Here is a 17,629-nt window from a genome sequence, read left to right as displayed (position 1 = left end):
GAGAAGAAAGTTATTACGTGTTTTAATTATGTTTCAGAGCCAAACAAATTGAAAATTAATCTTCGCACCACCTACCCTTCTGAGACCTACAGGGTGCAAGTTTGTATTCCTTCATTTTGAAATATCCAAGGTAAAACAAAACAAAGGTAGATCAAGGCAGGTGCCAACTTTTGCACAGATAAAGTTTAATATTATTTTACTTCTACTACTTCTTTTTTTACATTCTTTGACCTTTTTTAAGTATTATTTCTGGCAATAAAACAATGTATCAGATAAACTTGCATTAATATCATGTTAGATTTACGGTTAAGTTTGCATCCCATTACATTCAAAATGCATATATAGGAGTTGCAAACTTAACCCTAATCCTAACAGAACAACTACGCACATTCAGCTGCTATGAATGTTCCTTCATCATCAGAAGTAGCAAAAATGTTTAATGGTTTTTGTCACAGTACGCTAATGAAAATATCAGTTCAAAAGTTTGCACCCCCCTTGATAAATTAATGTAAAAAGTAACTAATTTCTGATTAAGGCACATTTATACAAGATAAATGTGCATTAAACATACTGTTAAATTATATAATTTTTTTTTTTTTTTTACTAATTTAAAATGAGGGGATGCAAACTTTGCACCCAAATGTATACACACACAAACACTTCTAAATAATAATGACTGGATGACTGTCTTATTATATGGTAGAATCGAAGTTGTAATTTTGATGTTTTTGTTTCTTCTTAACTTTGGATCATTAATGTAAGATAGTCACAAGAAGACTTGAAAGTTCATTATCCCGGACATATTTACATGTTACAAGTGTTTTCTAGATATACTTGATCTTTATATTTGTTTGTCCTGAGTGGATAAAGATACTAGAGTGTGACAGTTTCTGTGTTTTCTCAGTTTATGGCCTAAACACTACAAAGACATTTTAGTTTGGCAACTGCATAGCACAGATAACTGCTAGCACCCGTGTTGCTTGTTCAGCAGTAAAATATGTGACATGGAGCTGTTTCTTTAATGAACTCCTATGCTTAAACGTGGTTGTAAAGGGGACGCCTACTAGTTTACAGTCAAAATGCCAGCTAGTTAACAAAGTTTTGCAGTAAACTGAGTTAAAGGTCAACAGAGATGTAGGTTGTGCATTATAAGGGTTACTTGACATGTTTGCTTCATCTTTTCTTTGTACTCCTTTTGAATTGTTGTTGTTTTCCTGTACTCGTTTAATGTGACACCAGTGGCTAGAAAATCCTAACGACTGCCAGTGTAACAAGCCTGATATAAATTCTAGCATATGTGTAAAATGTGCTTTTTCCGGAGATTTTTTTTTTTTTTTTTTTATGTTCTTAACTTAGTTTTACAATTTTTCAGAACAATGTGTTGTGTACCTCAGCCACTGAAGGCATGCAATAATAATGGAGTCTTAATGCAAATATACAACAGAAAGATGTATGGCAATTTGTATCGCAGAAATTATTCTTTGCACTAGTAGAAACTGGCAGGTGTGGCTGCAAAGGTGAATGTAACCTGAACTCTGCCCCCCCCTCTGCCCCTTTACTTCTAGCAAGTACAATCTATTCCACTTTACTCATTTCATAGTTTCTGTCTCAGGTTTTTTTTAACATTTGTTAATCTCAGCAAGTTTCATTTACCTGTAGTCATTAAAATGAATATGGAGAGGAGTGTGTGGCTTGATTGATGCTGACTGGTTTGCATACTTAATAATTTGAAAGGGTGTAACAAAAGGAAGTGATCATCAGATTTTGTCATAGTGCTTGTAATAAATAAATCGCTTCATATAGTACTATTTTCCCCTTAATGTCCCACTCCTGTCAAGTCTTTTGAACAATCTACAGAATTGTACTTTAAATTGCTAACAAGCATACAAATGCAGTGAGGCTCGTCACCTTATGTATATTTTAACTATGAAATTGACAGTGAATTGTATCTAATTAAAATATGTTCACTGTTACCTACGATGAAAGCACTACAGATGTTTAAACTAGATCTATATAAAGTAACCAATACACTTCCTGAGGTGTTTCACAGTTTTATCTTTTGTCACATACAGATCACACCAATGCCAACAGTTGGTTAATTTTATTCACAACTTGACGTGCACAGTTGGATCCATGTTTGAGTATTACTGGTGACCTGTTAGGACTTGAAATATGAACAGCTACAAATAAAATCCAAACGGACGTCATATATTTAATACAAAGCGTATTTTAGTGACCTTGTGTACTGTTTTTTTTTTTTTTTTTTTTTTTTTTTTTTTTTTTTTTAAAGGCCCTTGGTTGGGAGTCACATGGACAATAGTTATGTGCAATTAACTAACCAATAGGATCCATCTATTACTTACATAAAAGGACCAGCATATTGAAACAATTTTTAAGATAGTATCATAAAATATTTTAGGACCGGACATAAATGTGTTTTTTTTGTTGTTGTTTGTTTACAGGATTGCACACATTAAGGCATTTTACAATGGTGTAAAAGTTATAACTACAGCCATGGCCCCAAATTCAATCTGCAGCATTTAACTTAAACTGAGTCAGCCTGAGATAACATGAACATGCTAATATAAGCATATTACAATTGAACTCCAATATCTTTGTTACCTCTCCCTAAAACACAGATTTAACTTCCAAATTCAGCTGTTTGTCTCCAGAGTACAAAGTGATGTGTCGCACTGGTATATTACTGAGCTGCTCAGTGTCTACACTCCTACCAGACCTCAGGTGATTCTAACTACCCAGAGCAACATCTGTCTTCAAAGGGAGCTATTATGGTTTTATTCTTTGGAATAACACTACCACATGACCTGACATCAGTCTCAGTTTCACATTTAACTTAAGGCCTTTTTTTTTCTGAGGCTTAACAAATCCAGTTGTTCAGATCTAATTGTGTGATTTATATATGGTCATTTGGTGATAGTTTTTAGCAAGTTAATTCTCTCTTTGTATCTTATATATGTATTTTTGATATGAATGAAATGCTTTCCTTCTAACCCCTTCCTTTAACACAAATTTACTCTGCTGCCAAAAACTGTGTATGCACTCCCTATCACATGATTGCCTGTGCATATTACCTGTACTCCAGCAGCTAAAACTTTTCTTCTTGCTTTCATGCTTTTTCAGCAGGCTGCTGCAAAAAATGTTTTTCTTGTTTACATCACTTTTCATGACATTCATTTTATAAACATCTTAATTTCCTTTTAGTTTACTTTTAGCCTCCCCACCAGCCAGTTAGAAGTGAAAAAGCAAAGACGTGGGCGACTGAAAATCTTCAGACACATTTATGTGTGTGAAATTCTGTACTTGTTGTATAAGTAAACTGCTATACTACACCACACTAGTACATGTACTTTAATTTTACGTGGACGAATACTTTAGCTTTGACAATGCTGTGTTACGCGTCTGCATCTGATTGGCTGAGATGGTCCGCTACGTCAACCAATCAGAGCTCCGTGCGTGTGTACGTCGGGTTGACATCCATTCCTTCCGCCGCTTGGATCCTGGAGCGGACGCCGCTCCCGACTCCTCCCCCGGACCCCACATTCCTTCCGCCACGTCCCGGCTGATATAAAGGTAGCACAATTAACAGGCTGTCCTCTCGGGCTGCTCGTTTTCTTCTTGTTGATGGTGAGACTGTGCGAGAGAAAGATGAAGTTCCTTATAGCAGTTACGGTCATTGTGGGATCGCTGTTTTTTCTCTCATTTCCGAATGGCTCATCCGCCGATGAGAAGAAGAAAGGCCCCAAAGTAACTGCAAAGGTAGGCGGCAGCTCGGTCCCTAGCTAGCTAGCTAGCTAGCTAACGTTTGTGGGCCATGCAGAAAAATGACGATTCTTCCTCATAAGTCGCCGTTTACTGCTAGCACTTCGTAATGCCACGTCATAGCTTAGCCTCTTACCAAAAAAAGCCAGAGTCTGTGTTAGCTGCCCGTTCAGCTAACATAGGCTAGTAACGACTAAAGCACGACGGTAACGACATTTACAGCCGTTCTAATTGGTGCACGTAGCCAGAACACGGATTGAAATATGTCTTTGATCCTGTCTAATTTCTGTCGAGCTACGCGTAACGTTAGCAGTCCAGCTCTTCATCAATTACACCGTACCCAAATGTATTATTCTGGCGGTGGTAGTAATGATGATACTCGTTGCAGCCTTATGCTGAAGACTCTATAACGTCCTCCGTAAGTTAGGTCATTTGTCTGCAGATGTTATGTCTGGCTGCTTGCACGTTTGTCCACGTCTACACGGTCATCTCCTAAGTCTCGTCTCGTCTCGTCAAAAATATTGTATAGAATAACCTTTCCTAATACGCGAGGCTAGTATAGTATATTCTTTCTATGCCATTTTATGTATTTTAACCTTGTGCTTTTTTGATTTTTTTTTTTGACTTTTTTTTAAAACTACATCACTCTGTACTTTATTTGATAAGTGCTGTATAAAGTTATTTACAGTTATAAGGAAGTTTTCAACTCATCCCAAAAAAATCTTAATTCATATGTGAACCTAAATCAAAGACTACTTCACTTTTTAAAATGGTTAACCTTCACATCAATGTATACTCCTCTTTTGTGCTGCTTTTCTATGTCCTGGAGTTTAATGCTTAATTCTTATCAGGAATTAAGCTCTTGGGGAGAGCAGACAGATGTGATTCAGAAGTCTTAAATTGAGCTTGGTGACTCTGCTATACCACTGGTCAGTAGCTTACACAGGAGTTTTGTTGGAAATGATCTCATGATGATGTAGCTTTGGAAATAAAATGCTGATGATGATAAACCAAATCAGTTTATACAAGTGCATGTCCATTTAAAAACGGTCTTGCACAACAAGCTCTGTTTTTGTACAGCTAATGGTTAGTGATTTATACGTTTGTTGTTTGGCGTTAAAACATTGATTTATGTTCTTTTGTGCCTGTAATTTACCCTTATCAAGGACTGAAGAGAAATAAATGTATTCATGGTGAATTTTGATTGTTTTTGTTTTCATAATAAAAATCATTAGCTGCAAGAGAGATTGAATCTCTCCTAAATAATTTTAGATGGTTATTTGAGTTGACTGTTAATGAAACAAGTGTCATGTTCTACTGTATCTGCAAACTTAAAATAAAACAACATTTTTCTCATTGTGGGAGATACTGGACTGTTAAAGAACTTAATTTATTTTATAGGTCTTCTTCGACGTCAAAATTGGAGATGAAGAGGTTGGAAGAATTGTCATCGGGGTGTTTGGGAAAACTGTTCCCAAAACTGTTGAAAACTTTGTTGCTCTGGCCACAGGAGAGGTGAGACACTCGCAGCACATTTGTCATTATGTTTTGGCTTGATTGATGGTGACTGGTTTGCATATTTAATCATTTTTAGAGTGTAACAAAAGGAAGTAATCATCAGATTTTGCCATAGTGCGAGCAATATTAAATCACTTCATATAGTTCTATTTTTCTCTTTATGGCCCAGTGTTTTGAGCAATCTACAGAACTGCACTTTGAATTGCTAACAAGCATATGAATGCAATGAGACTCGTCACTTTATGTATATTGTAACTATGAACTTGACAATTAATTCTAATAGTAGTAATATTCTAATATTTTTATCTAATAGAAACATTTTCACTGTTACCTAAGAAAGCACTTCAGATGTTTAAACTAGATCTATATAAATTAGCCAACACACAATCCTGAGGCGTTTCACACATCCTTATTCATTTCCATGAATCTACATGGCCTAGAGGCACACAATGATTCTCCTTCACATGATATTAAATGTAAAATACTGGCAGTGTATCCATGTCAGACTCTTCAAGTGTTGTTAAATGTATGCTTTGTTTTTAATGAACAGAAAGGATTTGGGTACAAGGGCAGCAAATTTCACAGAGTCATCAAAGATTTCATGATTCAGGGTGGAGACTTCACCAGAGGGGATGGCACTGGAGGTAAGATGATCACTTACAGTCAAATTGCATTTGTATTGAAGTGTTCTTTTTTTTCTCTTTTCTTTTTTCATATCTGTGGTCAACATTTAATGACTTTAGAGCTGTTTCAGGCCTAAACTATTCAGGAATATTACCAAAGCCATTTTATAAATATCAGGAAAAATTACAAATGTTCAGTATCTACTTCTACACTAGTTTGAGTCGAGAAGACTTTACGATTTCTGAGGCTTTTACAAATTAGGGAATAATAATAGCTCTATACACTTCTAACCCAATGACAAAGACAACTGATTTTCACTAAGCACCTAAAATTTATTTCAAGCACCTTTTTGGAGGACATGAGGTGGAGACACTCGTTCAGTATTGATAAATCAAAGAAACATTTGACAGGCACAATCACCAAGGGAACGTGCAAAGGTTGCTACAGACAAGTAGTCAAAGTTAAACGTGAATTAAACTAGTGCAGATTTAAATGGTGTAGCTGTATTACTTGTTTTTTTTTTTTCTTTTTTTTTTTTTTTAAAGGCAAGAGCATCTATGGAGACCGTTTCCCCGATGAGAACTTTAAGCTGAAGCACTATGGCGCCGGCTGGCTCAGCATGGCCAACGCAGGCAAAGACACAAACGGCTCCCAGTTCTTCATTACCACAGTTCAGACTCCATGGCTAGATGGCAAACATGTCGTCTTTGGAAAGATTCTAGAGGGAATGGTGAGTTTTGGCCCATGCTTGGGACATTCTCAAACAGCTGTTGAATTGAAGTTGTTAAATGAATTTCAAGAGGCTTCTATCCTCTGCTTTCGACAGGTATACTGGGTTGAGATTATACACCGATCAGGCATAACATAATGACCGTCTTGTTAATGTAAACTTGATGGTCAGAGCCACTGTATTGGATTGTATTAAATTGCACAGGTGGTCATAACTATGCCTGATCAGTGTATATACATGCATCTACAGAACCTACTTTGCCTCTGACGTCAGTAACAGAAAAATGAATAATTACTCATAACTGCACCAAAATGACTAGAAATAATTTAATGTAGATTGTAAATTTAACATACAGGACCAGTTTGACAAACTACAACAATAAAATGGCTCATGTAGGCTTTTACATTAACCCGTGAGGGATAAGTAGCAGTACCAACAAGTGTAGTAATAAAACACTGACAGAATTTTTTTACATTTTTTACAATTTTTTTTTTTGTAGTTTAACATTGTAATAATGCTTCTTTCCATTAAGATTGACCAACATTATTTATTTAAAGGGGTAGGGAAAATACAGCCCACCATTGAAGAGTTACTAAGTCCCCACATCCAGGTGTCTAATGAAAGAGATTCACAAAAATGGACATTGTTGGTGAAAAAATAAACCCTGAACTGCTCTAATACTTTTTTTTTTTTTTTTTTTTTTTTTAACCCCAGGACGTAGTGAAGAAGATCGAGGGCACAAAGACAGATGGCCGCGATAAGCCTCTTAAAGACGTAATCATCCACGACTGTGGCAAAATCGACGTAGAGAAGCCATTCGCAGTGGCCAAGGAGTAGAGCACTGCTGGAGAACAGAAATAATAGGACTGGGGCGGTGGGGGGGGGATCATACAGGCCACCTTGTTTTATCACTAACAGCCCTGAGGTCAGAGAAGAGGGCTTCAGTTCATTTGGTTCAGTGGCTGCCATCTGAAAGCACCAGAAGAGTGTTATCCTTGAGCAATCATGATGACACTTTGGGTCCATTTTAACGAGCATTCCAAGGTGCACTTAACTGTTCGTTGCTGTTTTTGTAAAAAAGAAAAGTGGAAATCTGAAATAAAGGTTTCAAGTTTTGTTAAATTAATGTTGTGGGTTTTTTTTATTTTTACACTCGGGCCTCATGGAAGCACAAAATCAGGAGCTTTATCAATGGTGAAAGAAGTATTCAGATCCTGTACTGAACTTAAAGGTGTAGTTCAGTTGAACTTAACCCTGTAATTGTGATACTGTTTAATAACAAACTGTTTAATGTGCTCCAGAGCTCGTAATTATGAAAACATATTTTCAGTTATCAGCTGATGAGCCTGAAGCATTAAGGTCATTTGGGTGTGAATATATTCTTGGGAATATGAAAGATTTAAACAAGTAATGTTTGGTGGATCTAATCTTTATAGACTTTATTTGTATGGTAAAAACCGGTACAAAGTGCTTCACTGATCAAAGACACAGGTTGCAGTAAATAAAACTTGGAACAAAACATAATGAACAACATTCAGAAATCAATGCATTATATTGTCATAATACACAGCATCCCAACCCTTCTGGAAATGGAGCTTGAAGATTGATAAAAGACCTTTTAAAATGAGCAACGGAAGCCAACTTTTATCATATTCTATTTAAAATAACTTTCATCCTTATTTTCCAACGAAGGGTTTATATTTTACATTAATGTGTCTGAACTGCAGGGGGCCCCCTCAAACCAGAGATGCACACTTCCCAGCAGCTCAGACAGTCAAAGTTAGTGGTGTCACGTGATTTCATAAAATTAAAATTGTGCGCTTCTGTGGTTCTCTGGTTCTTCGCGATTGTTGAGGACACGAATTGGCTCCTCCGGGTTTCCATTTGTTCCACTACTGTCGCACATTATGGCTGGTTTTCTCAATCTCAATTTTTGAGGACGACATTTTTTGTCCTTCTCTTATGCTCGCAAAGTCTCCCATTGTAAATCCCACTGCACCTTGACAGCATGGTTGACGTTGTCATTTCAGGAAAAGAAAATGAGCTTCATAAATGCACCTTCCTGTGATTGTCTTGTTATCTTCCTGATGCAAATGTGACACAACCACTCCCATCTGGAGCTTCACATGGTAAAACACTTCACTGACATGTTCAGGTCAGTCATTATCATGTCTGTACATATTACAGCATATTCTGCTCGACTGGGTGTCGTTTTTAAGCCGTAATTGGCAGCAGAACACACTGGCAAATTCATATAGGGCTGACATCAAATTTCCAGATATGATTGGTTTGTTTTCTTATGCCTAATCAGTATTGGAATGTGTTACAGAGTGAAGTGCGTGAATAAAGTTTATGTTCCTAGTGGGAATAAAATGATAAAAATCGCATCTATAACAGGGACACGGGGTAACTGTAAATCAGGAATTCAATAAATGTAATTATTTTTACTCATCCAATAATACCCTAATAAAAACTGAAATAATTGTACTATCATAACATTAATTCCAGTGTAGCCATTTTTAGAAACAGTGTCTGGAAACTGAGGGCATGGGAACGATTCTGGGTGAGGAAATGATAATCCTAAACACAAGTGACCTCATCGGAAAAACATCTCCAGTACTCTCTTTGCCATTATTGTTTATGTGGTACGTTCTGATGACTTTGTGCGGATGAATGTGTTGGTGCACCCAAAATTCACAGTGTTTGACTGACTTAACCTGCTCTGACACACAGTAACTGACCACTGCGGGTTGGATTTGTAAATGGCCTGCACCTATATAATGCTTTCCTACGCACTGTTACTCAAACCGCTTAACACTGCTTCTTATTCACCTATTCGCACTCCCACACCAGCTGGCCAACGCTCACCGGGAGCAACTAAGTTAGGGTTCAGTGTCTTGCTCAAGGACACTTCGACATGTGACCGGAGGAGCCGCTGAGCAAACATGCAACTGTGGGATTGGTGGACGACCGCTCTACCTCCTGCGCCACAATCGCCCCTGTCTGCCACAATCGGAGGGAAAGAAGTGTGTGTGAATTCCCAGAACTAGTGTCATATGCAAACCACAAGTGGAAAATCAAGTCGCTACACTTAACAACTTATTTTTTTAAAACACTGGAAATGCAGTGATCTGGTAACGTGGTGCTATGGTTAAAATTGTTAAGTGCAGCGCTGTCTTAAAGCTACAGTATGCAACCTTTTAATATTTTATAGTGCAATACGTGTGGTAAGGTCATCTTTAAGCTTCTGGTCACCAAGTCTCGCTGAACAGTACGACAGCATTGCAGATGTTTCCTGCTAACCAATCAGATCAGGTCAACGTCAGGAGTGGGCGCTTACTGCTGTCAATCAATACGTGTTTGACTGTAGCTCCGCCTACAGATTTTAGCTCTAGATATAGCTTTTTCTGACACTTCAACGCTCCTGACTCTGGCTTTAGTTGAGAGAATGCACAGGAAACAACTGAGCCAGAAACGAAAAAATATTCACTTCAGACCCTCATTTGTAGTGGAGCAGGGAGAGTGAAGGCTGGGTGGAGTGGACTGAACCTGGTCCTCGTGATGCTTCTAGTTTGATTCTTAAAAGCTGCATATTGCAACTTTAAGAACCTCATTTGACAAAGTAAACTCAGGTTTTGACTTGGAAATGCTGGGAAAGAAAAGAAATGACCTGGCTTAGCCACACTGTTTGGAAAGGTTCAACTCGTCCTCTAGATGTCAAGACTTGCGCTGACAAGGCTTTAGATTTCGACGGTAATTTGGCATTTAATAAAAAACACATTTTATTTCTCTTTCTTACCAAGAGCTATATGTGGTTAGATCTCTGTATGATGGAAAAGGATTTATAGCCAGCAGTCACTCAGCTGACCCCGTTTGGGACTTTTTCATCTACTGCATCAGTCCTGGAAAGTCCCACAGAGAAGCTCCATGAAGGGTGCTACACACAAACAGAGATGGGGCTGATAACCAGAGGTACAGTTGCAAAACCAGCCAGTTTGTCCTCATCCTTAAAGTCTTTTTATCAAATGCAAAAGACACTTCTGACATTTGTTTTCAAGTGGGTAATTGGCTCTTAAAATACCTCCTGCACTATGGTTCTCACATAGAAGCATATCCCAGTAAAAATGGGTGTAATGAGCCCATTGGTGCTCAAAACTGAGGCAATGAAAACTCTACAAGGGAAATTGTACTTGGACAAGCCACACAAAAATCAAACTTTCAGTTCTGCTTGAGAAGAATCTGGTTTTGCAAATGTACATCTGGATAACTGGCCCAACGCTGTTAAATGGGTGTGAAGATGCTTTTATAAGACCTTCTGGGGCAGTTTCAAAAGGTGGCTACGAAACAGTTGGCATTCATCTAAAGACACCATCCAAACCTCTAAATATATCATATGGACTTATGTCTCATTCATTAGGTTAAAAACGAGATTTTGTCATGTCATCAAATTTTTGTTCTAAGCTTCCTGAAATGTTATCTTTTCATCTATCCCAGGATAAACTAATAAGCCTATTTCCTATTTCCAATCTTAGAATTTTTTGTTAAAATGATTGGAGCCACAGTTCAGACACAAGCACATTTGACATTTGATGTAATAACATTAAGGTACAGACCTTTATTAAAATCAGCTGGAGACCAAAAAAAGACCAAAGAGAGAAAAACCCCAACAAAACAGATGAAATAAATGTACATATAACAATTTAAATCAAACATAATTGTGATTTTTTTACAGAGTGCCTCTAATGTTTCCATGTTTTAATGGAAATGCTGTAGGTACACGCCCTGACTGAAAAAGACCCACTACTAAGAAAATCTTTATTTTAACACATTGGTTTAGCATGAAATTGCATAATTACAGATGAGTGTGGAGACTATGATTGGAGTCATTTGGAACGATTATCGCACCATCACATTAAATTATACAATCCACGTTTGTTTGGATGAGCTTTGATTAACATGTGCAGGACTTCAAAGTGGATATTGAGGCCCTTTAAGCCAAAATATCCACAGCTTAAAATCTGCAGTATTATTTTTTGTAATGCCTGAAGGGAAAGGTGCTGCCAGGTCACTAAACAGCCAAGAAAAACACTTTTTTTTTCGCAGGTTGGTGCCCTGCAGTCCTTGTTTTGCCCAGATTCACTCAGGCATTGATTGAGTCACCACAAGGAAAATATGGAAAGAATTCCCTGGAGTCGGCACAACCGTGGTCTTGGTTAAACCCTCCGTTGTTCAATTTGGCCTTGTTTGTGGCGATTGGGGATTGTTCAGAGAAACAGTGTTATTCTTAACTTACTGGCTTTGCTGGAAATCCGTGACGAGCCGGACATATCTGGCATAGCTTCCTGCAAGAGGCTTTGTCAATGAGATTAAAAGAACAGTGAGAGAATCACAACACGAAGCGTGGAGTTATTCTGCCACATTGCAGGAATAAATGTCCGCATTCTGCCTTCATATCAGGGACAAGTATAGCTTCTTCTTTGCATAGTTTTATGTTTGTCTTCTTCAAAGTTTGAATGGAGCAGATACAGGACAGCTAAATATCATTTTATTACATGTCTTTCAATGTTAACACTTGTCAGGCTTTTGGACCTTATGTAGAAGTTCTCTGTAACATTCGTATGAGTCTCTATAAATCATATACTAAGTGTCTTTCAGCGATTCACCTGTAGTTTTCTTTTAAGTGGAAAAGCTGTTACAACCCAGTGTGCTCCACACGTTAATCACTAAACAGCAGACAGACACTATGTTCACCCAGAGAGCAGCTAAAGCTGTTGTTCCCCATTTCCCAATTGGTGTCCCAGTACTGCACTGATAACAAGCTGGACGGTCCCTCTCCTCTGTAGTCGGCAGGACAGTGTTCATGGTTTCCAGAAAGAGTTTCAAACTTTGATTCATTTGACCACAGAAGAGTTTTCCATTTTGCCTCAGACTGTTTTACATTAGCTTTGGCCCAGGACCCAGTGAAGGCAGAAAGAGAAGGCAGGACAGTATAGGGGAGGCAACAGGTGAAGTGGGTTATGACTGATTACGCAGAGCAAAAAGAGGAGGGAGAGAGAACCAGAGCAGAGTGGACACGAGACAGAGGTGATCATCAGGGTGACACAGATCAGAGTCACACCTATGACATTAACTTACATTTGTGGATTGCACAGCGAAGTGTGTTCAAAGACAGTGATTTCTTCTAGTGTTCCTGAGCCCATGCAGTGATGTCCAGTGGAGAATCACGCCTGTTTTTAATGCAGCGGCGCCTGAGGCTCCGAAGATCACATGCATCTCTCTTGTGCACAGATTCCTCTTGTCTCTTGGGCACAGATTCCTCCTGATTGTCTGAATCTTTGGATAATAGATACTGTAGATCTTCAAAGTCTTCACAAGTTTATGTTGAGGAACATTTTGAAATTGTTCCACAACTTTTAGATACAATTTGTCAAAGATTAGTGAACTTCTGCCCATCTTTACATTTGAGAGGCTCTGCCTCTCTGAAATGCTCCTTTTATACCCAGTTATGTTGTTGACCTGTTGCCAGTTAACCTAATTATTTGTCAAATGCTCCAGAGACCAGCGATGTTGTTCGGCTTAGAGACAGTGGCACTAAAGAAAAGACAGGAGTCAAAGCTGGAGGTAGCAGAGCTTAAGATGTTTTTGGGAGTGACGAGGATGGACAGGATCAAGAATGAGGACATAGGAGAGGGACAGCTCATGTTAGATGTGTTGGAGATAAAGTCAGAGATGACAGATTGGGTGGTTTGGACATGTTCAGAGGAGAAACTGTGTATCGGTAGAAGGATGCTGAGGTTGGAGCTGCCAGGCAGGATGTCTAGAGGAAGACCAAAGAGGAGATTTATGGATGTAGCGAGAGAGGACATGAAGTTAGTTGAGAGAAGAGGATGCAGAGGACAGGGTTGGATGGAGGCACATGATTCTGTGGCGACCCCTGAAAGGGAACAGCTGCTTCTGCTTTTAGTTCTGCATTTCCACATAGTATGCACATTGAATGTGTTCAGAAACTTTTTACTACATTTATCTAGTGCCTCAGCCTTGCAGGTGGATGACGGGTGTACAGGTGTTTGGATCCTGCATCCTTGCTGTGGTTGTAATAAAAGCAATTTGGTTACTGGGATTTCAGTTAAATGTTCACAAACACGTGTCTCAGGTCAGCGGGTTGCTTTTGTGGGATAAACCAGGGCATGATTTTTCCTTTAATCTTCAATGAGCTGCTGCCAGTGTTAGGTCACAGGGTTCCAGTCTGCACATTGGCCGGGGTTTTCCAGGGCATGGAGAGACTTGTCCTGAAGCCATCCCACTGTTGTCTCTCCTAAGTGTTGGGTTGTATCAGTGGGAATCTGAGGCCACGTGTGCTTCGAGCCACTTGCATTTTTAACTCATTGAGCACAGCACAGATTGTGGTCGGAGCTGCAGCGGAGGAACGCGGCCCAAAGCCCATTAGTTCTTATCGAAGATGTAAATGTGGTTGGAAGTTGAGGTGTTTGTATCTCCTTATCTTCGTGTGACTTCATACTTCATACTCACCGCATCCACATTTGTCTGGCTTATAATTAGTATTTTATTTTTGTCAGGTCACAAAATATGATCCATGTTGTAACATATAATGCATTGTTATGCAAAAACAGATTTTACTTATAGAACTGCAACATGAAATGTAAATTTATACATAAAAATACTATAATATAATATGTTTAGACTGAGACTTATTCTGCTGCATGAATAAAACATTTTTATTCTCTGAGTACATTTGCTTGATAATACATATGTACTTTTAGTAAAGAAAGAGTATTTTCATGTTGTTTCTTTGTATTGTTTTGTTTCATGTATTGTTTGTTTAATTAAAGCTTTGAAATATAACTTAAGCTACTGATAAAAAATCGATCTGCTCTGCTCCACCGTGCTTTTCACAATCCTGCAGGTATTAGTCAGTATCCAATTACAATAAATACACGTAGCAAACTTTGAAACAAAACAAATAGCAAGTAGCACAGGACTTTGTGGAAATACATATTTTGGTGTTCTGGTGAGTACACATAATTATGATATTGAGTGACTATGCCACCCATTCTGTGTGTGTAATATAAACATGTGGAATATGCATAAAATACCCTTTTGTTTCCAAAACAAACCAAACCTAAGCCCTTCCCTTCCCCTTCCCTTTTATTTTCTGCAGGGATGGTCACCAGCTTAATTTCATAGGTATCTCTGCAGCTCGAACGTCAGACTGAAGCTGAGATCAAGTTCAAATGGTTCAACAACTGAAGCACGTCCACAAAGATAAGCAAACACAAACATGCGGAGTACGAGCCAGAGAGAAAACAGTTCGACAAGTGAAGTATAAATATACACTACAAGCAGCAGCGTGGGAACAGTCGCCGTGGGAACTGGGCCTTGTTTTTTTGTCAATGAGTTTTAGAAAGTAAGGCTCAGACTCCAGTACAACAGACATTTGGGTTCCCACCCAGATCTACAGCCGAGCAGCAGTGTCACATCCATTTCTTCATTGTTCTCCGGCTTCCTCTCTGCTTTCTTTCCCCCTCCTTTGCAGCTCACAGAGTTTGTCATGTTGTTCTTTGCTGCGAGCTTTCTTCAGTACACGGCCCGGGCTGCGGTGACATGCCAGTTCCCACGATCTCCTGCCCTTCCTCCAGAGTTACTGCTTGCTCACCGCTCTGGACAGGAAGACAAGTGCAACAAGGCCACTGAGAGTGTGTGCTAATTTAGGGCGACTCTGCTGGTTCTCCATTGTCTTACAATGGAAGTACGTGAAACTACGTGTGTGCTTTTGCCTTTTATGAAGTTCATCACCAGTGAATCTGAGTTATGAATGTGTGTTATATTCACGAGTCTCAAAGGTTCTTACAAAGATCTTCGCTGACTTACAAAGATAGAAAGACATTTACCAAATGAAGGATGTTAGGACAGGATCAGGGATTAGACAGCAGCTTTTACCGTAACATTTTAGCCACACTAACAATGTGCTTGTTTAATTAGTTACTGTTTTAATATAAACATGGAACTTTCTCATAAGCCGCTGAATAGTCGGGACATGTTGTTCAGATATTCACGGTATTAACCCGACCAACTGTGGCACCACCAGCAAGTTGACATAGTTTGTTTTCGATTAAAATATTGTGACAACCACTGGATGGATTGAGTCGATTCAGACATGCAGCCCCTCTTTGAATGACCTTCAGCAACACTGCTGAATCATCATCATCATCTTCATCATTGTTCATTCATCATCAGGTCAAAACTGTAGACTTTGTTGTATGATCAAGTACCTGCCAAGCTAAACTGCTGCTGTAAAATATGAAATATTATAACTACTACACACCAGCACACTGTTACTGATCTGAACACTGCTGTGACTTACATCGTCACAAAGCTCACACATGTTATGAGGGGCCCCATAAGAAATAAATAGGCTGTTTTTCACATTCACACCCCTTCCTCTTTTCTGCGCTCGCATGCATATGATGTGCAGCGTAGCTTGTTGTACCAAACTTGAAGCAAACTTAAACCATTGTGCTTTTTTTTAACCACCTTTCTATCTTATGATAAATTGTCTTGGGACCCAAAGTCCATCCTCACTTCATCTCCTTCCCATCAACCACCTCTCGGCCTCAGCTTTAAAATTAAAGTGTAATTAAGGCATAAAATCACAGGGGATAGTAGCTTTCTACTTGTGCTCCGCGCAGACGAGGTGGCCTTCATGCTCTGTTCGCTCTGTGCAGTGCACTAGGCTAATTAAAGTCACTTCCTTGCAGCCTGGGTGCATATTTTTGGGGACGTGATAAAATGATAAAGCTGGGCCATGGGGACACTGTTAAGTGCTCTGCCACACACAGTAAAAGTGCTACTGCATTCCTGCTCATCTCGTGTAGCTGAGTAATAGGAGCTGTGCTGGGTTATGCTGCCTAGCTAACTGACAATGTTGTGTAAGAGTGTAAAATTTTAATCTTACTGTAGTTCCTCCGGTTATTGACCTAGCCTGTTTGTGTGCAGCAGAGGATGTGTGTCTGAACTGTCTTTATGTTAGTGTAATATTTATGAGCTCAGGTACAAAAGTAAGGAACTATAATTTATTATATTTACCATTAAAGGTTTTCACGTCCTTCCCATCATTTACTCAATTGTACATACAAGATGGTGGGTGGAAATGGGACAGCAGATCTTATGTAATAAAGCACAGAGCTGAGGGGCAAGATGGGCTTGTTTTAGAAGGATCAGCTCTGGTGGCACTTGAGGCATCAGTGTATCCATTCAGATATGGAGCCATCTGAGAGATTACCCACTTACACAGTTGCTGCAGAGTGGCTCGTCTGTCCCAGGATGACCGTCACCCTCGTGGATGGATTACTGAGTGGGACAACAAGGCCCAGATGTCTGAAGACCCATGGGCCAGAGCCTCTAAACTTACTGTTTATGTGCAGTGTCTTTTTGAAAGAGAGCTCAGTTAGAAAGTACAAAATATAAAACAAATTACTGCAAAGAGATGCACAACAACCACAAAGAGATACAAAACAACTCAAAACATAAAGACTAAATGCTCAGCAAGATCCAAAAGAGATGCAAAAGTCCAAAAATAAACACAAAATGACTGAAACACACAGAAAAGTTTGTGAGAGCAGCGTCAGATATTTGGTCCGGACCATGTTTGAGCTTGTGTCTGTGTCTGCTCCTTCTGTTTCCTCGAGGTGTTTATTCGGCTCCTTTAAATCGGGTGTTTGGCTCACGACTCTGTCCTCCCCCAGGCTCAAATCTGACCTCTCGATGTCAAACCAGTGTGTGCTAATGACTTGCAAACTGAGGAGTTCTCAATATTCGGTTTGTGTGTCTGCACGGGTTTTGGCATTGTGTTGGTCATAGATTTTGATGAAACCATGAACATCTTCCGCCAGATGTGTCATTGCCTGCCTGTTTCAGATTATGTGATTGAGGTTACAAGTGTCTGAGCATCGAGCTGAA

General features: G+C 39.1%; 1 protein-coding gene across 1 annotated transcript; it reads left to right on the top strand.

Annotated features, from left to right (window-relative positions):
• The first annotated feature begins 3,548 nt into the window (after positions 1 to 3,548).
• ppib (peptidylprolyl isomerase B (cyclophilin B)) lies at positions 3,549 to 7,774 on the top strand. Its single transcript, XM_067500601.1, has 5 exons — positions 3,549 to 3,777; positions 5,182 to 5,295; positions 5,849 to 5,942; positions 6,468 to 6,652; positions 7,367 to 7,774. The coding sequence occupies exons 1-5, from the start codon at positions 3,643 to 3,645 to the stop codon at positions 7,487 to 7,489; spliced, it is 651 nt and encodes a 216-aa protein (XP_067356702.1). The 5' UTR covers positions 3,549 to 3,642; the 3' UTR covers positions 7,490 to 7,774.
• The last annotated feature ends 9,855 nt before the right edge of the window (positions 7,775 to 17,629 follow it).

Source organism: Channa argus, chromosome 4, assembly GCF_033026475.1.
Source record: "Channa argus isolate prfri chromosome 4, Channa argus male v1.0, whole genome shotgun sequence".
Taxonomy (NCBI): Eukaryota; Metazoa; Chordata; class Actinopteri; order Anabantiformes; family Channidae; genus Channa; species Channa argus.
Note: the sequence above shows the minus strand (reverse complement) of the source record. Positions and strands in the feature narration are given on the sequence as shown.